General features: G+C 47.6%; 1 protein-coding gene across 1 annotated transcript in view; it reads right to left on the reverse strand.

Annotated features, from left to right (window-relative positions):
• LOC126531557 (isatin hydrolase-like) overlaps positions 1-23,922 on the reverse strand; it is a 30,938-nt gene extending 7,016 nt beyond the window's left edge. Inside the window, exons 1-2 of the mRNA XM_072288124.1 lie at positions 23,854-23,922; positions 3,748-3,989 (exon numbers count right to left, since the gene is read on the reverse strand). Of these exons, the coding sequence (XP_072144225.1) occupies positions 3,748-3,989; positions 23,854-23,889 (278 nt within the window). The 5' untranslated portion in view covers positions 23,890-23,922. The remainder of the gene's footprint in view (positions 1-3,747; positions 3,990-23,853) is intronic.
• Between the last annotated feature and the right edge of the window lie 1,215 nt (positions 23,923-25,137).

A 25,137-nucleotide genomic window follows, 5' to 3' on the forward strand; every position in this document is an offset into this window, starting at 1 on the left:
TTGGGATACGAGGGACATAGAAACGTCCACGATAGGCAGTGGTGCTCACGATGATGACGTATATGATGACGGTGATCCGTTTAATAAACGCCATCGAGCGCGCGCACCGCATCGATATGACTGCGGTACACGCGCTGGAGAAGTGCGTGGTTTCGAGCTTACTCGCACGTTCGAAATCTTGAAGCCTCCCTGGCTCTCCAAGCCGTGGCGTTGCGGAGAACAAGAATGGGCGGTTGTTCCTTTTGGCCCAGCTATAGTCACTGCCTTGACCTCGTCCAGCTTTCGCACTTTCCCCCATCGTGCCTTCCTCTCTTTCCCTTCCTCCTCGCCGCATAGAAGATTCCCGCTTTTCGTTCTCGCAGATCAGGGCTGCACGTTTTCAGCAGTATCCGAAGCCTTCTCTTTTGTTTCGCTCTCGCGTCGTCGGTCTCGATGCGCACGCGGAGCATCGTGGCAGGATTCAGACTGCGAAACGACCACGTCGTTCCGCTCGATGCCTCCAGGAAGCCGGCGTTTAACTTTCCACGGGCGGCCGGGTAGTTTGAAAGGAAAATTATATACACACCTTTTTTTTTGTTCTATGAAAAGAAGAAAAAAATAACATAAAGAGCCCGGATCGCACAGCGTGAGCTCTTATACGCAGTTTGGTGAAGCGAAGTTTCCAAAAGCTCTACGGATGATATCCAGCTGTTTTCGACGCGTCCGCCCGAGGAGTGCTGGCCTCTAAGCGTGACCCACTGAACCTCCCTCTTACCAGACTTTCGTCTCAGCGGGAAATGTTTCCTCGATACTATACGCCGGTCTCTTCTTTTTTTTTTTTCTTCTTAGGTCCTACATCGGTAGAGACGACTCTCCCCCTCCCCCCTGCACACCACAGAAAGAACAATTGCGATGAAAGCGACCTTTTTTTAAAAAAATAGAAAAATGAACTTGTTTAAACGATACTAGTCCAGGAGATAACATCATGCCGATCAAGGCAATAAACAAGATAAGCAAGCGCCTCTACCGACTCGAACCGGTGCAACGCAGTGCAGACGGAAAAGACGGAAGTTGGCAAACGCCGTATCTCCCATTATATACGGCCTAGAAAACTAGGCGTGAAGACGAGTATAGGAAGCGCTACTCCGACTGAAATAGTAGATATTTTTTTTGAGGAAAGTGAAAAGCGTTTTGCAGGTCTCGTCGTCTTCCGAAAATGCAGGAGCGCGGAGCTTCCTACAGGGCGCTAAACTGGAGCTGACTTAAAGGTCACAGGGGAAAAAAAAAAGTAAGAGAAAACCAAAACTGAACGTCGCATCTCGCTACACTACAGACTGCGATCTCCCGGAACACTCGGCAGACTTTCTTTTCCTCGGACGACAGAAATACGTTACTTCGTCCGTCTCGTGGAAGTTGGCTCACACGCGTCTTTCCTGCGTTCGGTGATATAGGCGCGCGCACTTAACCCGCGCTTGCGAGGAAGCTCAATCTTCAGTACGAGATATCCTTCCGAAGTGCCCCGGATGAACGTGCGCTGAGCAGCCTACATAAGAACGACGTCAGTAGGCGATATATATAAAGTTGTTTGCTGAGGAAATCACGCTGGCCCCGGTAGTAAAATGAAGAAAAAGCGTACGACGTACGTTGAATTAGCACAGTATATTTCACTGACGTTTCGGCTGATTGACCGACCTTTTTTTGTCAAAGTCTTTGTCAAAGGCTGGTCCACCAACCGAAACGTCAGTGAAATATACTGTCTAATTCAACGTGCGTCGTACTCTTCTTTTTCAATATATATATATATATATATATATATATATATATATATATATATATATATATATATATATATATATATATATATATATATATATATATACCACACACACACACCTTACCTCTTACCATGCACGGGAGATACGCACCTCGTCTAGACATTTATCCTCTTCTAGTGGCTTGTCGCAGGCCGGATTCAGTACTCATGCGTAATCATAACCTTTGGTAATAAACTAGTGCATTGAATTTTTGGGGTGTTAGGTGTCAAAACCACCATTCGATTATGAGACACGCCGTAGTGCGGGACTCCGGAATAATTCTGGCCGCCAGGGGATGTTTAACGTGCCCCCAATGCACAGGACCGCAGTCGTTTTTGCATTTCGTCCCCATCGAAATGCGGCCGCCGCAGCTGGAATTCGATCCCACGACCTCGTGCTTAGCAGCAGCACAAAACCATAGCCGCGAAGCCACCGCGGCGGGTAATACAATAGTAGCTACACTAAATATTTTCTGCTGAATAAAATACCGAGGCGGCATTTGCTCCCAGTGCGAGGTGTGTTGGAGTGAGCGATGATGATGCGTCACTAAAAGGGGGAATGAACAGAGCGAAGGAGTCGAACGAAGCTTCTTGTGACAAACAAAACACAGCGTTCACTAACGATCAGTCGTTATTATGTCTTGAAATAAATGTAAACGCACAGACAGTAAAGTCTATGCTATATATGCCACTGTGATATTACTGATATTGTTTTCTTAGCACTCTCTATGTTTATATCGGGTGTTCCAGATAATGATACAAATTTGTTTAAATTGTTCGGTAAAATCTCGCACTCTACCAAACAGAACCTTCTGGGACCCGTTGCTGCGCGCGGATGTCTACAAAGCCATAAATCTTCAAAGTAGCTAAACGAAAGAAATAGCGCAGTAAAATAAATCTGGAGTAGCATGTCAGGCGAACAGCCAGGCTAACATCTCCAGCATATCATTAAAGCTTGTTTCTTTCGCTCTCTCTCAGTAAAATAAAAAGTTCTTTTTATTGGCGTTTGCGAATAGTGTGTCGTCGGGAAATTGTGTGCTAAATCACTAATTACTTTTGAACTGTAGGAAAGGTCATTTATTAACTATTTACTGATAACTTTTGGGAATACTTGCAACTATGGAATTGAAGCAAGTCAGTGCTCAAAGCTTGCTACTTATCCCGCGACTCGAAATAACTTCGAGATATTCGTGCGCAATCCAGTGGCGAAATTAATTGACGTTTCAAAAAATTTCGCCGCTAGTTTGAAGACAAATATCTTTAAAATTAAATTATGGGGTTTTACGTGCCAAAACCACTTTCTGATTATGAGGCACGCCGTAGTGGAGGACTCCGGAAATTTCGACCACCTGGGGTTCTTTAACGTGCACCTAAATCTAAGTACACGGGTGTTTTCGCATTTCGCCCCCATCGAAATGCGGCCGCCGTGGCCGGGATTCGATCCCGCGACCTCGTGCTCAGCAGCCTAACACCATAGCCACTGAGCAACCACGGCGGGTGACAAATATCTTGAAGCTAGTGTGAGTTTCGGAATAAGTAGCGAGCACTGACTTCCTTCAATGAACGTTTCAGTTATTATTAAAGCGAAGCTTTCTTTCCCTACAATCTCGTGGTTTTGCCTGGGTCGGGAAGGGCACAAAGGTCTGCTTAATTTTCGGGAAGGAGTAGATAGAAACATTGAAATTGAAGATAGGAAGAAAGCAAGTAAAATTTAAAAAAGAAACAGGAACATTAATGAACATTAGGAGTGTGTTCAAAGGGGCTGGTTGGTTCATCTTCAGAATAAAAAACAGGAACAGCGCAACACAGGACGAGTGAGGACGAGCTGTCCTGCGCTTTTTAATCGCTCGTCCTCTGTGGCGCTGTTCCTGTTTTGATTCCGAACGTTAATGAATTCGGCTGAAACACCGAATGTGCACCACCGCCAGTCGCTGCAGTGCCTGCGTACTCTTTACCGGACTCCGTGCTTGGTCTTTCGGTAGCGGACGTCCAGCGAGAAGTTTGCCGACGGGGACGGGTAGACGGTGTTCTTGTCGAACACGTATGACAGGTCGACCAGCTTTGGCCCCATGGAGCGGCTCGGTTGGCACGTCGCCTGTCGCACGGCCAGCGCGCACGCGGCCAGCACGAGCAAGGGACACGCAGCCGCCGTCCGCAACCGCCGGTGCCGTGGGAGCGCGCCGACTAGAAGCCGGCACTGGAGGACCGAGAAAACAACCAAGGATGGAGACGTCAGATTGAGCAGCGGACGCGGGTCTCGATTGTTATGTCACAGCACTTCCCACAAGTCACGAACAAGATACAAGATACGAGTTTTTTCTTCTTTATTATTATTATTATTATTATTGTGTGTGTGCGTGCGTGCGTGCAGGTGGATTGGCTGCCGTGGTGCGCTCCTGCCGTGTTCTTGGACCTAGCTACTACATAGTCGGAGAGCGAGCGGGCTGGCCGGGTGCAGGAAGGAGTTGCATACGGATTTCCTTCGACGCGCGCGTGTTGTATTGAACTTCGGGCATAGCGGTATGCGCGCTGGAATTACTATGAGAAGTGAGAAAGCCCTAACACCTATTAGACGCGTATATGTAGGCAGGGGTACTGATTGTGACGATAGTTGCTTTAGATGCCTGACGGCCGACGACTAAATATAGCGTGAGAAAATACATTTCTGAGCAAGCAACGAAAGATTTCGAATATCACCGAAGTACAGAAAAAACATCAAGCCTCTAAGTGCCCGCAGAAGCCGGCATTATACAAAAGAATGCCGGATTGACTATACCGTCAAGTGTGTGGGTACGCAGTGAACGCGCGACTCCCACTCTGCCAAACCGAACCTTCTGGGACCCTTTGCTGTTTACTGATGTTTACGAAACCGTAAAACATAAAGGCAACCGAACGAAAGAAATAGCCCAGTTTTATCACAGTCAAGACCGGCAGCCTCGAATTGGGAGACCCCTAAACGATGCTGTGAATACTACGGGGGCTGTTCACACTATAGCAGCTCCTCACCTAACTTTCGAGCAGACAGCTTTTACCTGCTCCCGTGTACGGCGCATTGCCCTTCGGAAGATTATTACATGCAGTCTTTCACATGGCTTAACTAACTCCATGTCTGTGGCTGGAAATTAAGCTTAGTACTTGCTTAAAGCCGCGTACGCATTCAGCATCGATGTGGTTCGACGCTCCATCCAAGGACTATAATAATAATAATAATAATAATAATAATAATAATAATAATAATAATAATAATAATAATAATAATAATAATAATAAGCAAGGACCTGGAAAGAACAGCAATCTGCCCGTTAATACCTTCCTTTTGTAGATAGTCCTGTAATAATCGATGTTTTGTTGCACTTTTTGAATTTCGTTCATCCAATAGAAGGCGACCACACCCGTTCCGGCACTCACTTCTTCATATAGTGAATACGTTGATCTTTCCTAAACAATGACGTTCACCAATGCCCACGCGTTTCGCACAGAGGCGGCCAACACCGCAGCCCTGTGGCTATTTTGGCGTCAAGGAAACTACCAATCACACCCTATGCCACTTCCAGCAGTACTGTAAGTAGGGATGCCAATTCTCCGCTGTGTCTAACTAAATTTCAAAATCAAATGAACTTGCAAGATAGTCATACAACTGCGATTTGCTGGCCAATTAAAGCACATAGTGCTTGTCCGCCGGCCAGACAGCATGGTTTAACGAAACTATAGATTAACTCGTATCAGTACATATATCTTTACAATATACAACAGGTACACTGATATATCGAAATTCTTCAAAACACATATCCGTAAATAAGAAAACAAAGATTGGATATGATTGCAGCGCCCGCAGATAATAGGCCGCAGCATTATACAAACTATATACAGTATTCATAGGCATAAATAATAACACACGATTGCTCGTAAACTACAATTTCTTGTCATTAACTAAAAGGAGAAAACCTTTAAAAAAGAAGAGAATTCGAGTAACGTAGTAACAGCCATCGCAATGGAACTAATCATCACATCAAAAGGCCGTGCAAGCATTCCTGTGCTTTCTGCAATTCATCGGCCAGTATGTACAGAGAGAGAGAGAGAGAGAGAGAGAGAGAGGGAGGCAAAAGGAAAGACAGGGAAGTTAACCAGAGGTTATCTCCGCTTGGCTATCCTGTACCGAGGGAGGTTAAAGGGATGCGATAGGTGAGAGCGAGGAAATGAATAGGAAGAAAAACCTCACACACAATACAGAACTGTTCCTGCGGGCACAGCTACGCAGACTGCGAAGGCGTTCCTAGTGTTACACAGTGTCAACGTCTCATCCTACGTCACAGAGTGTACAATCACAACTTGTCACACAGTCCGATGTCTCTTAAATAACGCAGCAGCGCCTTCATAGCGGCTCGCGCTGGTTGTTCGCCTCGGCAAGCTTCCAAGGATGTTGTTTTCTGTGACTGAGTGCTTGTCCAGTTGGTCTAGCGTGGCTGGGAAGGCTGCTCCTTGCGGGTTGAAACGAGGACAGTCGCAACGAAGGTGCGCGATTGTTTCGTTGCACAAGTCACAAAGTGGGCTGTTGGCCACTTGTGACCACAAATGTTTACGGACCACAGGATCTCAGAAAACGTTCAATTTCCGCGATCAGCCTGTAACAGTAGTCAGTAAAACCGAACATCGCCATGTTGTTCCCATATACATGATAAGGGCTGCAAATTCCGATACTAGACTGCGTTGTGAAGCTGCGCAGGTATTCAGCTTTCTCTCATATTTAGGGTTCCGCAAAACTTTGTGGCCGAGTGTATATTGCGAACACCTTCCTGCATTTTTTTTTATGAGAAAGCACAAAATGGCCCCATTGAGCGAAAAAACAGGTGTCTGTAGCGACGGAGCGGCGCCTAGATTCCACTGGCTGCGACGCCATGTCATGTGTGCGCCTAGACGCAGCAGAGCGGGCGAAAGGAAGCAATTGCTGCTGCGCTGGCGCGGCAGGTGCTGAGTAAGAGGGGAGAGGGCATGGCCGCGACGCCACGTCATACTCGACCTCGGAAGCCTGTGTTATTCGCGCGTTCCTTGTCCGCGCAAGTGCTCGCCTGCGTTCTAACTTCACCTCAGTAAACACTATAGAGAAACTAATGTATCAAAAACAGAAAATAAATTGGAAAGACAAAAAACATTGGCTGTAGTGAGTTTTGAATGCACGACCCCACAGCCATAGCCGAGTGTCTTACCCACTTGTCTAAACCGTTGGCCAAGCGTCTCAACGCGCCCGCTTGCCCGCGAGGAGTACAGAACCTGAAAGACCGCTCCGCGACGTTCAGTTGTAGATTAATGCTTTCGCGTTCACAACTGATAAGTGCTTAGGTGTACACGGATTTATTTTTTGTTACCTTGTTTCTGTTTTTCTAACCTCCCTTTACCTCCGTGCAAGGTCGCTAACCGGAAACTCGCATGTGGCTAAGCACCCTGCTTTTTCTCTTTCTGGCTCTCTGTGTATTTTCTAAATATGAATAATTTACTACAAATACACGCATTTAAAAGCAAACTTTAAACGCACATGGCATAACGCATACATGTTACTCAGCATGATAAAGAATACACACACACACACACACACACACACACACACACACACACACACACACACACACACACACACACACACACACACACACACACACACACACACACACACACACACACACACACACACACACACACACACACACACACACACACACACACACACACACACACACACACACACACACACACACACACACACACACACACACACACACACACACACACACACACACACACACACACACACACACACACACACACACACACACACACACACACACACACAGACAGACAGACGCGTAGACAACGGCAACTTTTCAGTGCGTACACAGGTGGCGTTTGTTACGGCTCAGAGCGTTCAATAAAATGCAAGCGCCGAAATACGGCGCTGACGCCTCGTCTGAAACAGTCAGTGACGATGCACGCGGCGTGTAACTCCACGAGCGGCTCTTCTTGAAGCCGCGACCGGTCGTTATTAGCGGACAGGCCTTGTACAGCGGCTGACGCAAACCCTTGTCTAGACGCGATTTGCAACTCGCGCATGCCCCAGATGCAAATTTCATTGCGCACAAAGGAGCAGTATACATTCACATAGCGATCCATGTTCCTTCGAGATGGAGTCGATGCTTGTACTACGGTTTGCATTAAACACTCGCTCATGTAGGTGAGACCGCATGTACGCGTATGCATATATATGCTCAGCGTCTAGCTACGTGTACGACTGCTTATGTCAGCGCGGCAGGCGGTACCACGTGGACAAACAAAAGAACATTGATTGAAAAAAAGAGGGGCACCTTGCGACACCGCCTCAATTCATGAAGTAATCACACTCTGTTCCTTAAGTTCTGTGCATCACAGCTGGAGGCACATTACTGGATGAAAAAAAGAAAAAAGCTCGGCAGAAACCTTTGGAGTGTGATTGTCAACGACAATCGATAGCATCCCGCTGCTGAGACGTGTTGTTGCGGATACTTTTTGGTTCACTCATTTCATCAGTTCATGCTATCAAGCGTGGGGACGCTGCGATGTTGCAATGCATCCAGGCTTGCGTAACAAAATACGTTAAAACCCTTGCGAGGACACGGAACGTGCACTGGTATCACGATCGGCCCACTAAGTCGCCACCTATGATTACGCGGCCTCCAGGATTGGCCCAGCTTTTGCATAACACTGTTTCTGAGATGGCCTCCGTTTACTCGGCCAGACAGCTGTCCACGCAAAGTTGGATGCGAATAGTCAGAGAAAGCTTTGCTTTAAAGAAAATGCATTGCTCATGACAGCTCACATTTTAATGAAGTAACCAAGCCTTGTTCATTAAGCGATATATCACAGATGGAGCCATATTTGAGTAGCAGTGTGAGTGGCATTCCATTAAAACTATTCATAAATTCGACACCGCAATTTCGCCGAATACACTCTTGAGAGCAAACACGCTAAAATCCTACGTTTTTTTCTTAATCTAACGCATTCTGTGGCTTTTGGTTCGCAAGCGCGTCCAGCGCTCCTGGCTGACACACATAGAAGCGACGCGAGATGGAATGAGTAGTTGAAGCGTACTTCTCAAGAGCTGAATTGCGCTTTCGCAGTTACCGTGGTCGTATACGGTGACAATTGTGGTCCCCTCGGTGCACACAATGCGCGCAATAGGTCAATCACTCATCCCTTCCGTCTTCCTGGTTTTTTTCTTCTTTTTATGGCTTTGCCACTGGTTGCAGTCACCTGATGGCGGCAAGCGCAACAGGTGCTTGTCCGTGCCTGAAGTCCGTGTGAGAAGGTCACGGGAGAAGCGAAACAGGAAGAAGCCTAAAGGTCTGCCTGGATGCTCGAACTGCTCAACTGCAGACTAGGGGTCGAAGAAAAGAAAAAAGAGAGCCCATAGGTGTTGCTGTCCTTTTCTCCTGGCAACGTGGTGCTGGAGGAGGAGGAGGAGTTCCAGTTGTGTGCTTCAGTGCCTGAAACGACGTTTTGTTAACAAATTAACTGGGACGCCAATGCATTTCTCCGCAAAGTTCGGGAACTTATATATCGAAACTGGTGTCATCCTGGAAATTCGTTCCAAGTGGATCCGCGCCTTGGGAACTCCACGGCTAGAATTTGTCACTTGCAATATGGGCCATAATATAGTTAGATAGAAACTTAATTAGTGAATTTTTATTGATTAGCCCATTTTGGATCTCAATTTTTTGGAAGTATTGTCCGCCGCTTCGAGTAGACCAACTAATGAACTAGAATTGTGATATCTCACACAGGCAACGTTTAGAGATCTTTGAAAGTGTTCGCTGAAACACCCCTATATATATGGTTGCGATACAGCAGGTGCGACGAAACATCACACACACACACACACACACACACACACACACACACACACACACACACACACACACACACACACACACACACACACACACACACACACGCACGCACGCACGCACGCACGCACGCACGCACACACACACACACACACACACACACACACACACACACACACACACACACACACACACACACACACACACACACACTAACACACACACACACTAACACACGCACGCACGCACACACACGCACGCACGCACACTTTTATTTTTTCTTCTTTTCTTTTTGCCGTTTAGCGTTACGCGCGAAGCCCTCTTTGGCAGTTGGCAAGCGACCAAGAGCCAGAAATTCACAAGCATGGGCTTCGGAATCCACCGAGAAATTTACGCGTAAGTGATCGTTTTGGACCGATTCCGAGCTAAAGAAACAAAACTCTGAACCATAACCGAGGAGGCTGTGCATTTGCAGAGTCGCGCTGCACAAGCGACGCTGCGCCAAACAGAAGAGAGGGAACAGAAACGTGACGGGCACGCGCCGACGCTCAGCTCCGACTGGACATCACGCCCTCCTGCGGTGAATGTCCGAAGCGGATGTCTGATGCGATGCAGCTCTCGTGACCAGTGTCAGTGAGTACTCGGCATGGTCCAAGAGCGAGGGACTGCCATGCTTCATTTGTTTCTTTCAAGCATACTTCAGCGCCAACTCGCTTACCATTTGCTACTTGATTTGCGCAAAGGAGAAATTAATGCCAGAATTCTTTTGACGCAGTCTCAAAACGGGCACGAATTATACCTTATTGGATGGAACAACTGCTGAGAGCAAACCAGCGGAGCCGTCACAGATGGGAGAACAAACAAACAAACAAACAAACAAACAAACAAACAAACAAACAAACAAACAAACAAACAAACAAACAAACAAACAAACAAACGAACGAACGAAGAACAAGCGAGCAAGTGAACGAACGAACGAAGAAAGAAACAATCAAACACATAAATCAAACAATCAAACGAATAAAACAAACAAGCAAGCTAGCAAGAAAACACTCAACCAAGCAAGCTAAGGTACTCTGTGGCGCCCACGAACTTGAAGAACAGTAGTTTAAGAAACCATCTTGTACATAACTACACTATGAAAGGGGGACCACTTGTACATATGCTGTACGTCATGAACGACTATGACGTCAATGATGACTAAAGAACTACGAGTAGGACGACATCCATGACAACACTGGTGACGGTGTTACCACAATGGCGAAGTGTGTGAAGGAAACGAGTTTCATGGCATGTTCAAGTGTGGTATGTCCAAGTGTGGTATGTCCGAGTGTGGCATCGCGTCCAAGCTCCTTCGGGAGTGCGAAGTGGAAGGAAGGTAAAGGAGGGACAGTATCGGGACTGATCAGGATTACAGTCTGCCTCTCTTTTACACCCATTGTCAATGATTTCATATTACAGCACTGGGAAGGGCTCAAAGCCTCCATGTCATAGGCCTCCGACGCGCTTTGCGTCTCCATGAGGATGTGTGGAGGACATGCGAACGCGAAGGCACGGACTTGGGCCTTTCTCTGTGCTCTAGCACTGGCAATCGCCAAGTGTTGAACACGACGTGGGCTGTGACAGGAGTCGAGGACACCTGTGTTCGAACTCTCCGTATTTAACGGCCGTGGTCTCTTAATAAGCTCCGTACGCTTGGCGTCGAGAGGCGAGACACCGCCTTCGCTTGCAGCCTGCGCGCCGTCTAACCCTGTTAGCGACGCTTTTCGGAATGTGCCAAATGCTTTTAAAACTTGACAGGCTCACACTGGCGAAGGCAAGATGTTGCAAGACCAATGACGACTGAAGAGTGAACATCGACTCTATACATTATCGTCTCATTCACAATAACTTTTTTGGAGATGCCACCCGCGCTCCCTTTCACGTTGAACAGGTTAGAATATTCACAATTAAACTATGAAAAAAAAACGACAACCATTCCACTCAGTGAATATGGAATGGCAGCGAAAGCTGACGACAGTCATAGCTCTCAAACGAAAAGCAAAGCGCTTGCGCTGCCATTCCTTCTTCACAAAGTGGAATGGTTGTCATTTTTTTTTTTGCGTTGCGCGTCTGGCGTCGTTGCTCGTTCGGAGGTGCCCGGGCTCGCGATTGTCGTTTTTGTCCAGCATCGCGGGAACGTTCTTCGTCGGTGGTCGTTTCACGCCGGCGTCGTTGTTGTTCCCTCCGGCGCTCCTCGTACGCATGTTGTTCTTCAGGTGCACGAACTATACGCGCCCGCCCCATCGATAACGCAGCTGTATTTAGAGCCGATACCTCTCCTGCTTATATAGTGCGATATTTATAACCTTGACGTCATGCTAGTGTCCACGGCGAGCGTTCTAATCTGTTCCGCATTTTGACACCTGCGCCGCCGCACTGCACCCGTATGGGTTTTTTAGAAATCGCTAAGTCCGTTTCTGTTGCAGGACACCGAAAACACCACGGAAGGTTAGTCATATACAGTTTTCGCTATAAAAAAGACGCAATTCACAAACAGAAGCCCCAGCTTTCGTCGCTTACATCAAATTGACGAGATTTCTACCACCTATCCGACAAGCCGTCTGCATGCTATCTCGAAAACGCTTGATTTTCACTGGTCTTTTTTTTTTTCTGGCTCTCGTCACGTTCACTTAAGCAGAGAACGAACAATCACTTTTCGTCTAAACCGACGATCTATACATACAACGTCACATTGCGACGAATATGGTGGTCGATCGCTTGACCATCATCATTCGTCTATGTGCCATGAGTCTTAAATATGTTATATTGACGGGCTGTGGCGACCGCTACAAATTAGTTCGTAAAGTATTGTTTCGAGGTCAGCAAATTTCGCACACTTGGGATAGCGCCACAATTGCGTCTTTCACGTGCATTGTCACGGCCAGATGGCGTGGCGTCTCGGCGAAGGTGTTGCCGTTTTCTTTTATAGGTAATTGAGAAAAGACAATCCCTGCGAAGCTCTAAAGCGATCTTCATGTGAGATCCAGATACAGCTCCGTCAGACATCTACGATGGTGGTCTGCACCACGGCATCCTCCTCCATAATCCGAATCAGGACCAGCACAATATAATGGCGCTGAACTTCGTATGCGAGCTGCCACTTTGAAAGACGTGTTTGCAGACCTGGCAGCCGTCCAATATGCCATGAACGGAGAATGAATGAGGTCTTTTTGTGTGTGTGTTTGTATTGCATCCCTTCCCGCGAATTACTTTTGCTTTGTGTTTTGATGTTTCCGATGCATTGTTGTTGTTTTCTAGTACAGCGCAGAAACCACCTCTGTACTGTACAGTGAGGAAATTTCCCCTGTTTATCTTAATTTCAATAAAATCTTAGTACATATGTATTTGCGGAGACCTGAGTGTTCCACCATGGAATGACGACCGAACCTTACGGCGCACATATCCAGGCAGAGGTTTATGGCGTCGGCATTCGTTTCCCTGTTTACCGCCATTTTTGAAGGACACACACACGTTCCTTGCCTGTGGGTCTCGGCGACGCAGTCCTCAGACAAGCGTTGCGTGTTCTAAACAACCAGGTGCCTGAAGGGCCTTCTTTCCCCTCACACGCCGAAATCGTGCCGCCCAGTAAACTTGACTCGGCGGCACGCAATGCGGAGAGACGGCGGGGCGTGTAAGTGCCGAGGCAAAATGACGCCAACTCGAGCGGTCGCATCACGGCGGACCCGCCGCCATCTCATTAGCTTCAGTGGCGCGCAGCATGCAGTCAGCCAGACGTCCCGTTGTGGCTCGAGAGCCGTTCTCTTCTGCTCAGCGTCTGTCTCTTGTCTGGCAGCGCCTTTTGAAACTCTTGGGGCAAAGTGCGCGGTCGACCGCGGGTCATCCTCTGATGGCTCTTCCATGCAGACGCGTGACGATGTTCGCTTGAGTGGCACGGGGGCAGGCGGGTTTGTTATTCGTCCTTCTAAGGTCGCTAGTCGCCAAGAAATATATACGGGCAAAAACAGACATTGTATTGCTGTTGTTGTTGATGATGACGATGTTGATGACACCGTCATCGTAGTGAAATGCTTCTTCTTTTCGGGCTGGTCGCGTAATTTCCGAAAAAAAAAAGAAAGTCTCGAGAATGATGGCTGCTTACTAGCTGTGAGAGCACGCGAAGCTTTGCTACTAAAGCGCCATCGATATCTGAAATGCCTCAAGTGTCCCTCGAAATTCTTTTCTAGGTAGTTTCGAAGCAAGAACGAGAAAAGTAGCGCGCTGTAAAAATGAAATGAATGAAAACAATATATGTATACGAATGACGACCGCGGTAGTATGCTCGCACTACTGAGTGACTTCTTAGTTTTGTCATAGCCTATATCTTTCTTTCTCTCTTTTAGCAGGTAAGTCTGCTATTGCAACGTAATATATATATATATATATATATATATATATATATATATATATATATATATATATATATATATATATATATATATATATATATATATATATATATATAGGTGTCTTCGATTGCCGCAAAGTTCTCCTTGAAAAGTTTATTCAGTTCTTAAAAAGAACTGTTTATTGTGTCGACGTTTCGGCATAAATTTTACCAGTACCTCAAGAATATTAAGCCAAAGCGCGGACCGCACCATTAACAACTTTAGCAGTGAGCTTAATGCTGCCACGACGTACATGTGGGTGAAAATAAAGGACAACGAATTTGAAGTCTAAATAGTGAGCCCGCTATATACTGTTAAAAAAAGGCTGTCATTAACATTTTGCAGACGGATAACCAGTCGCAACAGAAAAAAAAATAATATAGTTAATCATTCGTGTTTTGTTTTTCCTTTGTTTGTTCATTGCAAGAAGATAGGAAAGTGACTAAACGAAAAACCATAGTGGCGACAGGGAATTCAGTACAGCGCGAAATTGTTAGGAAGATGACAGGAACAGCAATAGACGAAATACGAAAAACGCGGACTGACCCCCAAACATTGTCCACTGGTGTGGTAGTGGATACTATCAGATGCATTGAACAACTGCTAGAAAGGTAGCGAGTTGTGCGAAGCCTTGAATCCGGGTGTGATCAGCCGAGTCGGGACCATGGCTAAGCCTGCAGGACATACGGAAGAATACATGTTTGGTTTGCGTCGGACTTGTGTAACAGCGACGTTGTAATGCAATTGAGCGATCTTGTGTGTCAACCTTCTCAGTTCCATTAACTGCAAGGCATGCAAGGCATCTTTATTTTTTTACGTCAGAAATAGTAGTGATGATTTTGCTGCGGAGTCGAAACTTAGCCACAGATATGTAGTCTGCGGTGGCTGAGTTCATGCGTGGGTGTGCGAGTGTGTGTGTGTGTGCATGTGAGCGCGCCTGCGTGAACTTCAGCCGAAATGTGTAGTCGGCGGTTTTTCTAGACAAAAGCAGGCAACCTGATGATCAGGTGTCTGTGACAAAATTCAAATATAAACTGTAATGCTCGTCCACAGTAATGAGTAGCTTCTCTCTATAGCAAACATTGCGGTGGTCGGCGCGTCATATATTCGTAAATATATGAAAATAGAATGATTTTGTGCGCTCGAAAGAGCCCAGATGTTGTCTTTGCGTAAATTGGTTGCACAACGCAATGTATCCCAAAAATCTGTATAAATGGAATGTGGACCTTAACATCATACCATAGAGAGAACGCGCGGCAGTCCCATAGCAGCAAAATTGTCATGAAAATATGGTAACGTTCTCGTGCGTTATTAGTTTGCTTTTCACATGAAGCTTGGGCAAAATCAACTTTCGAAAAAAAAAACGAGAACACAAGCTTTTATTCCCTTATACCTGACGTATTCAAAAACGAACACAAGTTTTCTCTTGTGACCTGCACCACATAAGACAGAAAATGGTAAGGCTGGACCGCAGTCACCTGTTTTGTGCTTATGCAACCAACGTCCTTTAGCTAACAGGCGGTAACTGCTCGACCCTGACAGTGACGTCAAGCGAGAAAGCCGACAGCATATACATTTTAATGGGGCGCGGCTGCGCCAGTAAGAGCGATCACCATTATTTCAACGCGTGGTTTTCATTTTGAGAGCATTCTTATGACGGTATCCCAGTCAGCACGAGCAGGCCTTCTCCCAACTAACTGCTACATCGGGCGATAATGTTCAGGCAGCACTGCCCCTTCTATCACCTGTTATGTAACTTGCGCCACACCGTTACGACTGTTTCACGTATGAGTGCACACTTTCCGAGAGACAGGCAAACCCAGCGAGAAAAGAACTCGCACTCTCTGAGCGTTCGGTATCGACACCAATCGATCCAGTGTGGCTACAAAACCTGGCCGAAGCCGATGAAAAGGTGACCCGACCGACCACCAACAAAACTATGATGTAACACCCGAGGCCGCCAACTTGTGAGAAGAAAGAAGCCAAATAAGTAACACTTCAGCGACCCCGGTTCAGTTCACTGAGCATGCCATGGAATGCCACGCGAAAACACGCCCCCTTGCGGAGATTCGCGGCCACAGCCGGGGCGGCCCGATGCACCCTTTGCGGGAACGCCGTGGGAGAGCAAAGGAGACGACTGCGAAAAAACAATGATCGGTTCGTGCTGTGGGCGGCACACGCGCTCTCGGAGGACAAGACAGCCGGCGTGCTCAGGGACACAAGCACGTAAACGAAGTCGAGAGAAGGCACAAAACAAACACTGAGGAAAACGACTCGTCGGCGCTCCAGCCCGCGGGTATACATCCACGTCGGCCTAGACTCGGCGTGGGACGAGCGACTCACTTTCGTGAGCCGTTGAACTTGTTTCTCTTTTCCCCGTCGGAACGACGCGCATGATTGACTCGCTTTTGTGGCACGCGGAAACGGAGCGCGCGAGGGAGGCGGCGGGACGCGAGCGCGGTGACTTCGACTCGGTTATGCGTCTGGGTTACATCAAAATGACGCGCAGCACCTGCCCTACTGAACAAATCCGTCTGCGCGAAGCGTTCGGCTCCACTGATGGCTCCACTGATACCTCTTCGCTGCCACCGCGTCTAAATACGCGGAGGTCGTCATGCTACATCTGAGCAACTAGAATGCGATGGCATCATGACATCCTATCATTCGATGATTGTTCATCGACATCCGCGTGAACTTCCCCAGCCTCCCATGGTCATCCGTGAACTATTACGAACTGATCACTGGTCTACTGATGTTGGCTATACCAACCCCCTTGCGACTTTGACTTAGCGGCACTGCCCACCTAATCCTCACGGCATATTGCACTCTGCTGATTCTGTCTACTCGCGATGTGTCACATATATAAACCACAGTGGTTTGCACCACTTACGGTATAGTCCACCGGCGAAACAACAGCGCGCCGAACCGCAGTCGCTGTGCTTGCATTCTTGGTGACTTTGTTGCGTTAGAACTCTTTCGAAGACACATGTCCTATCTTGCGTAGGATAGGCTTAACCAAGGCTTCGACTGCACCGCCTGCTTTGCGTCATCGTAATGAAACCAGTTACTATATATCCTGTACAATGTTGTTACATTAAAACGCATAATCGACGATATTCCGCGTTGAGGAGCCTCCGTAGTCTGGTTGCATTAGGCTCCTAATGTGGGTTGCTGTTCATTACGCCCAGAGACACGTGCATTCAGTTGGAGCGTCTATACCAGCTACCGTATAACTGTCGTGACTAGTAAAAGATAAGCTTTGCACATTCTTACGCTATTTCTGACACACCTGAGGAGGGTGAGCGCCTGATATTGCACGCAACACGAAAAGCCGCACAAAAGTGCCGGCGAGACGTGCGTCGTGGAGTTAATGACATTAAAGGGGGATATTTCGCGGCCATTCCTATCGCGCAGGTTCACTACTGGCTTAAGGTAGACAGGAGGGTACAGCGGTAATTAGCAAGGTGCAGGAGAACTTGTGGAAGATAACTTACGTACCACCCATCACAAAGTAGCAGAATGCTGCAAGGAGAATTGGATTTGGTTTTGGCTGTTTCAATTTTTTGATCTGATATGCGCAAGACGCAAGACGTGCTTCACGACGCATTCAATAAACGCAGGCACAACTGCGTGGAAGAGGTGACGAACCGAAGAATGCAAGCCAGCGCTCCCCTCGTTCACCTATATGTCTGTCTCACCAGTAATTCTCCACGCGCACAACTCTGACCAATTACGAAACTCACCAACGCTTACCGCGACGAGAAAATGTTCGGAAAGCGTGTTACACGTAAGGCTGTCCGCAGATTCCCACGCTGTCGCCTGTTGACGAGTGCGCAATTACCAGAGCGTAGTTTGGGTTCTTGAGGGAAGCCATCGAAATACTGCTCGCGGCGACCCGGCATCTTACGTGGCAGAGGGCTTCCCGAAAAATCACCTGTGAGACGAAGCGGTGCCTAGAATAGCTTCATTGTCGCGGCTGGATGGCAGTTCACATCGCCAGCTCTTCAAAATGTCTGCCTTTCAGATCTCTCGAGACCGGTCACTCGCTCTGCGTTCACAAACTTGCCGCCACATTTGAAACATGCTGTGCTCGAGGATGCGGTGGCCTCATTTTACGCCGTAGTGAAGTCTGTCATCGCTTCTTTCGGCCGATAACTGATCGGAACCGCCTTCTCTCATCACGTGGCACAATCTCGCAGCTCACTTAAGCACCGGTTGCTGTTCAGGCGGCCTCAGTTTCCACAGTGCGAAGTATGCAGGAAGAGAAGGAATTTGTTCGCTGCGGGCATGAACAAAAGAGTTGCCCCGCCGATGGCAATAAGGATAACGCGACTTAGGCTTTCATTATACGTTCTCGTCTTGACTAACAAGGTGTGTATAACTTCATCATTCGCTATTGTAACTATAATTTTGTATTGTTGTTGGTTTTGCTTTCCTCCGCATTCCTTGTCCTAATATTTAGCAACCGAGAACGTTAAAGGAATGATGGCACCATTAGTTAGGTTCTTCAGAAACTCTGACCAATTAATACTACGTGCGCTCCAACAAAATTTGTTTACTCACTTTTTTAAGGCGTACCTGCATGTGCGCTCCATTACAATCGCTGACTGAGAAGAGGCTCAATACGCAAATGCTGTTCAACGCATATTTTTATGAAGAGGGAGAGAGAGAGAGTTGCATAGAAAGGCAGGGAGGTTAACCAGAGGTAGCTCCGGTTGGCTACTTTGCACAGGGGGAAGGAGTAGGGAGATAAAAAGAGAATGAGAGAAGAATTAGGAGAGAGAGAAAGAGGGACGAGCCCAAACAAACCGCGTACACTATAAAGCGGTAGAAGGCGGCGTTCTTAAAGTCTGTCTTGAAGGCCCGTATATACCGCAGGAATCCTAGTAACGCGAATAAAGCCTTCTGGCGGATGTTCTCTGGGAGCGCTGGTCCAGAGCTTTTAGTTCTGATAGCGGATCATTGTGCAATTTGTCCATCACTCTGCACATCACTTGCCTATCGGCACTATTGCGCTGGCAGACACAGATAATATGTGCAAGCGTGTCTTCACAGCTTTATGTGTCGCACGTGGGGCTGTTGGCCATTCGAATAAGGAAGACAGAGTTGGTAAACGCAAGGCCTAGCCACAGACGGTACAACATGGTCTGTTCACGTCGTGGCAGCCCAGGCGGTAGATGCATCTGTATGTCCGGAGACAACGAACGCAGACGACACATGCTGAAAACGTCCGAGTCCCACAGGGGCAAAGTATACATTCACGGGACATCAATCGCAGCCTAGCCGCAGCATCTATTCGCGAAAGTGGAATCACGACACATTGACCACTTCCATGCGTAGATGGGGCGGCTTCGTCGGCGTGTTCAGTCCCGCTGATATTGAAATGTCTTGGATGGATGGATGGATGGATGGATGGATGGATGGATGGATGGATGGATGGATGGATGAAAAACTTTATTAGGGTCCTTTTAGGGCGCGCACTAGCGCGCAGAAGGCCGCTCCCACGTCGGGACAGAGAGGCCGAGCCTCTCCGCCGCGTCGCGGGCCCGTTGGACAGCCCATAACTGTTCTTCGAGGTTGGGGCTGAAGAAGTGTTGAAGAAGCGTGAAGAAGTGTTGCTTTCATCGCCGCGTAACGCGGGACGTCGCCAGAGCATGTGAGGTAAGTTCGCTAAGTCATTGCATAGTGCACATGTATTTGTCGTCTGAATTTCGGGGTACATCTTGTGAAGAAGTAGGGGGTTTGGGGGTCTGTAGAAGCCTTAGTGTCAAAGCCTGAGGTCTATTGAGTTTGCAATGTGGGAGGGGGTAGATCCTCCGAGCCAAGTAAAAGTGCTTAGTAATTTCGGTGTACGAGGAAGGAGAGTCCCGATTGTCAGTACCCCCAGCGTCACGCTGCCCGGTAGCTACGTGGTTGATGATCCCTCGCGCAGCTCCGTGTGCCGACTCATTGAGGTTGGGCGGGGCACCCTTGCAGGCCATTGAAATATTATATTGCGTCCCTTGTCATGGTCTTTATGAACATTGCCTGCTTATGTATAGGCAAGCAGAATAATGATATGTGAAGCATCACCGAGCTTTTACGGTAGTATCGATTGGCATCGGGGGCTATTCAGTGACATTTAAGTTCACCCACTGATGTGCAGACATATCCGAACATAATAAAAAGAAAGACGCGTTGAAGCTAGTAATTATATAGCAAAGTACCAGAGCAATTAACTGCCATACGATAAAAGACTGAACGACGATGGAACGAGCTCCTTAGCCGTTGCAGTCACGATGAAAAGGCGCCTTATCGAGCGATGCGATCTCATCCGCCTCACGGCGCGCGCCGTGCACACGAGCGCACAGCACTTGAGATGCAATCTCCGCGCTGAGCAGTTGCACTGCTGCCGGGTACGATTTACGTCTTCGGAACGTCGTCACGAAACCACACGATGCGTGGCCGCAGTGCGTGCGTTGCATTAGTAGCCCTGCTACTGCGTGCGTTACATTAGTAATCGTACAAACTGCAGGTGCACTTTGTGCGAGTCAACGCAATCTCAGCTTTCGGCTTCGATGTTGGAGAAGTGCTTCCATCATGTGCCCATGCAGCACGCTCCTGAAGTGGTGCGTGTGATACAATCTAAGCTGCGCTGTGCCAATTTTAGAAGTGCCGCCGCGTAATCATGCTGGGATGATGGTTAGATAAGCGAGAAATGCTGTATTACGTGATGCTGTAGCTTCAGGGGGTAAGGTCTACACATGAGATGTTCAATGGCGAGGACATTACGCGTAAAAAGGAAGCAATGAAGGAGGACAAAACGTGAGACAGCGTATCTATGTGGGTGGCTGCGTATGCTATAGCATAGAGCTCTTGCACTTCGACCAGAGGTAGATGACATGCTCCTTAGGCGCAGGCTATAGCTGTACCAAAGCTAAACAAAGGCAAATCGGTTACGTGTATCACGATCAAGGGTTAGATGTCACGATAATAGACACGCCTTGAAAGTGTGAAACGTGGCACCAAAAATGATCAACAGGGGTCAAATAAGATGTATGTGTCTCTGGAATCAACGCTTCGAAAAGGGAACATGGCTTCCTCGTTTACTTCGACGAAACTTTAGCTCCGGGCACACCTTTTGTTCCATCACATGTCCATTTTACCAAGTCTTCACATTCCTGTGAAATACTGTCTTGTTCACACTATTAATGTTTTTTTTTCCTTCTAGACCATATGGTTTATCAGGAACTAAAACTGCCACGGAGTTACTAGCGGCGCCGGATATACCACACTGTAAACCGCGCCCTGGAAAATCAAAGTCCGTGCCACCAACGGTATTTGGTATTTACGTCAGGGACTGTCACTAAACGTTATATTCAGGACAGTCGCACAGAATGCGTTCCAGCGTCTCCTCGCAAAGACAGGCATGCCGCCGACAGAAGACATCGCAGCTGAAGGCGACGAAGGGACTACTTCGGTTTTTGAAAGGGACTTGATTTGACAAGCGGCCGTGACAGTGATATCACGTACCACGCAAGGGTGATGGACTCTAACGGACGATGTGTGTGCTGTGCTCTCTCTCTCTCTCTCTCTCTCTCTCTCGCGCGCGCTCTCTCTCTCTCTCCTTTCCCCATCTTTCATTCCCCCATCCCGCTCCCATGTGGAGGGCAGCAAACCGGTTAAGCTAAACTGGTTAACCTCCCTGCCTTTCCTTCTCCACTTTTTCCTTCCTTGCTCCTTCGTATTTACGTCATTATATTGTTTGTAAAAGTGAAGTATTTGCTTCTTCGCAAGTGTGGTCGACCAACCATATTCGATTTCATAGTGTATTCTTGTATTGACTCGAAACCCGGGAGGAACGGGAGAGAGATAGAGATTTAATGGGTCCTGAAGAGGCTTGCCTGGCGGCTTGCCTATGCTACTCCAGATGGATAGGAAGAAAAATGAAACGGTGTGCGCAGTTCACAACTAAGATGCACAACGTACACAAAACACGACATTTAACACTTGACTAAAGTCGCCCGCTGCGAGGAGAGTTAAGCAAAGCAGGAATTAAAAAAAAATTGCGCTTCAAGTAAAATAATCGGCTGCGTCTCGCGTGACGGCTATACTCGCCGACAAAACAGAGACGCATTGGCTTGTCGCGTGCATTTTAGAAGAACAAATAGCGCTTTGTTTGCCCTCCTACGCGAGGCAGGCTCCGGCCGTAAATGAATTCTGCAGCCAGGGAACGCCGTAAACGCTGCCTACGGTGAATTGATGTGGTGAACATCGGAGAAGGAGAAAAAAAAAAGAACCTCGGCTCCGCGATTCGGTCGAAGCAGCCGCGCTCTTGGGAAATGTGTAGCTCGCCCTTGTGTAACTAGCGATCGCGCGCTCCCAGCAACAATCAATGTATAAGACAACCGCACACTCTCAGCCGCCACTGGAGGCTGGTGGGCGTGGACAGTTGACAGGTGAGGCTGCAAGGGCGCAAGATGGTATAAACACCGAGACCGCAAGCGCGATGGAATGGAAATTGGCTGGAGCCTGCAGCTCGCGCAGCTGTGAACGACCGACACGAATGGCCAAGGATTTAAGCGCATTTCCATGATCACTTAAGTATTTGTTGCGTGCCCTACATGTACTCCCACTATAGCAGTGGTCTTTCTGAGACGAAAAAAATAAACAATAGCAATCAGACATTGAAAGCGCTAGAGACAGCAGTAAAATGAAATATATATATAAAGAAATAGAAAAAAAAAGATAGATGGATAGATAGATAGAGAGAAAAAGAAAGAGAGATGATAAACGTACGAATAGCAATGAACAGTTCACAACAGTGACACAGGCCCACACTTCTAAAGAAAAGTCCTTAATATTAAACACTTCAAGTGCTCCGACTTATGAGACTTCCACTAATCCAGCCACATAGTTAGGCCGTTATGTGATTAGAAAAAAAAGAGAAGAAATCGATTTTCTTTAGCTTATTCAGTTCTAGAAAATGTTAAGTTAATGTATTGCGGACTACAGGATGACACACGTATTTTGATTGTACCAGGCTAGAAACGCGCAGTTAGTTGTGCGTAACAAATGCCCGACGCCAATGGAAGACGTGCCCGCCCAAGCAAGGTATTCACGGCAAAAGGTCTCACTCGCATTATCGAAAGAATGCGAGGATTAAATTACGAGTAAGTGTATGACGCAACGTTCCAGCTACCTGCGTGCGAATTCCACCTGCATGCATGTAATGTACAAGTTGAAAAAATACAACAACAAGAAAGCGTCCGATAGCACGGCGAACTTCCAAATAAAGACAAGACTGCGCAATCCCATAGTGATCGCAATTAACAGACCGTTCAGCGAACCATTTGGCGCGATGGTTCAGGTTTAGCTCCCAAGTTTTACTATAGCCGTAACCGATACTACATATTGTATTTCTTTTTTATCGAAATCAAGATAAACAGAGGAGTTATCGATGTTTGCTGGCGACGCGTTCACTCCTTATGACCGGGTCGTTGACGTACGATGCAAAATGAAGAAAGATATTCTTTCTTCAGAACTCAATAACGACTTAATTCGTGACTCAAAACACCGTATATACTGCCTCCTGGAAAGCGCAGCAGGTTATCGATTCTTATTATTACGTTTATTACAATACCAGTCCGAACGAACCACAAGCGCTTCGGGCTTTGCTGTACAGAAACCCTGTCGCATTGTGAGAGGCCAGCACTCCCGACGGCCGGCGCGCTCCAAAGCGCGAACACGCGCGCGCGCGCGAACGCTGCGACGCGCCACTCACCGAGCCGCCGAGGAATCCCATCCGCGCCGTCGCCATGAGGGTATTCCAAACGACTAACGGCACCTTGACGGCGAAGCGGCGGTGGCAACGGCGTAGGAAGGGGGGGAACTGCGTCCGAGAGGGCATTAGCCGGCGGGCAAGGGAGCGAGGCGAGACAAAAGAGCCAAAAGCAAAACTCGAGCGAAGAGGAAGCGCGGAGGGGAAAGGAACGGCTAACCTACATTGCTCTCCTCTGCGACGCCGCGCCACTCCGACACCACCCTCCCTCGGAATTCTATCGTACGCCACATCTGTAGCGGATGATTGGAGCAGAGGAATCCGTATGGATGCTGTCCTCAGTGTCGGACGAACGAAAACAGCGTTTATAATTAGAATTAATTATGAGGTACACGGATTACGAGTGAAGCGTTTCGAAGCCTTTGTCCAGTCGGGATATTTCCGAAAACAGAAAGCGGTTGTCGCAGGTGTGTTAATAGCCTAACTCATATCGGGCTAACTGATACCAGCTAGAAAGTAGCGAAGGCTCCGGGCAATCACGTACTATGTAAGCAGCTTTGAGTGACATATCAATTCTGTATCATCGAAGCCTTCTTACGTAATCTAGTGTAATCAGACTGATGATAATCTGATAGAATAATAGCCGTCCGCCCTTCACAATGGGGACGACTACCATCTGCCACGTGCCTATGAAAGGAAAAGGAAGAAAGTACACAAACTGTGTGAGGTAAGCAGACCGAGAGCTAGAAAGAGCACGTGAGATCGTCCCGGTTGCATATAGGTAGAAACGTTAGATCTGGAAGGGGATATACAAGTTCGAGCGCGTTCGACATTAGACTCGAATTTTTCTTGATCACGACATCCCTTAATTACGTTGGTCAGGCGGCTGAAGCGACGACGTTAATATGCGCGGCCCATGCATGGTACGCTTGCTTCATCTCAGTTAACTGTGAGAATTTTCCAGTCGCCAGAAGAGAGAGAAATGAAGAGGGAAAGGTAGGGAGGTTAACCAAGGACGTGCCCGGTTGGCTACCCTACACTTGGGGAGGTGGAAAATGGAAGAATAGATAACGAGAGAAAAGTCAAAATAATAGTCAGTCATTCACAGTCAGTCGCAGAGGAATCTCCAGTGTCACACGCGTTCATACAATCCTGTATCCTTCACGAAGTGCAGAAGGGCTTTTGCGGCCTTTCGCATGCAAGAATGCACAGGCCACGGTCCAAGGATCTTTTATTTCGAGAGCGCTGTGTTTTCACACGGGTTGAGCTTAGCTTGTAGTGTAAGTC

The sequence above is a fragment of the Dermacentor andersoni genome, chromosome 5 (genome assembly GCF_023375885.2).
Source record: "Dermacentor andersoni chromosome 5, qqDerAnde1_hic_scaffold, whole genome shotgun sequence".
Classification (NCBI taxonomy): Eukaryota; Metazoa; Arthropoda; class Arachnida; order Ixodida; family Ixodidae; genus Dermacentor; species Dermacentor andersoni.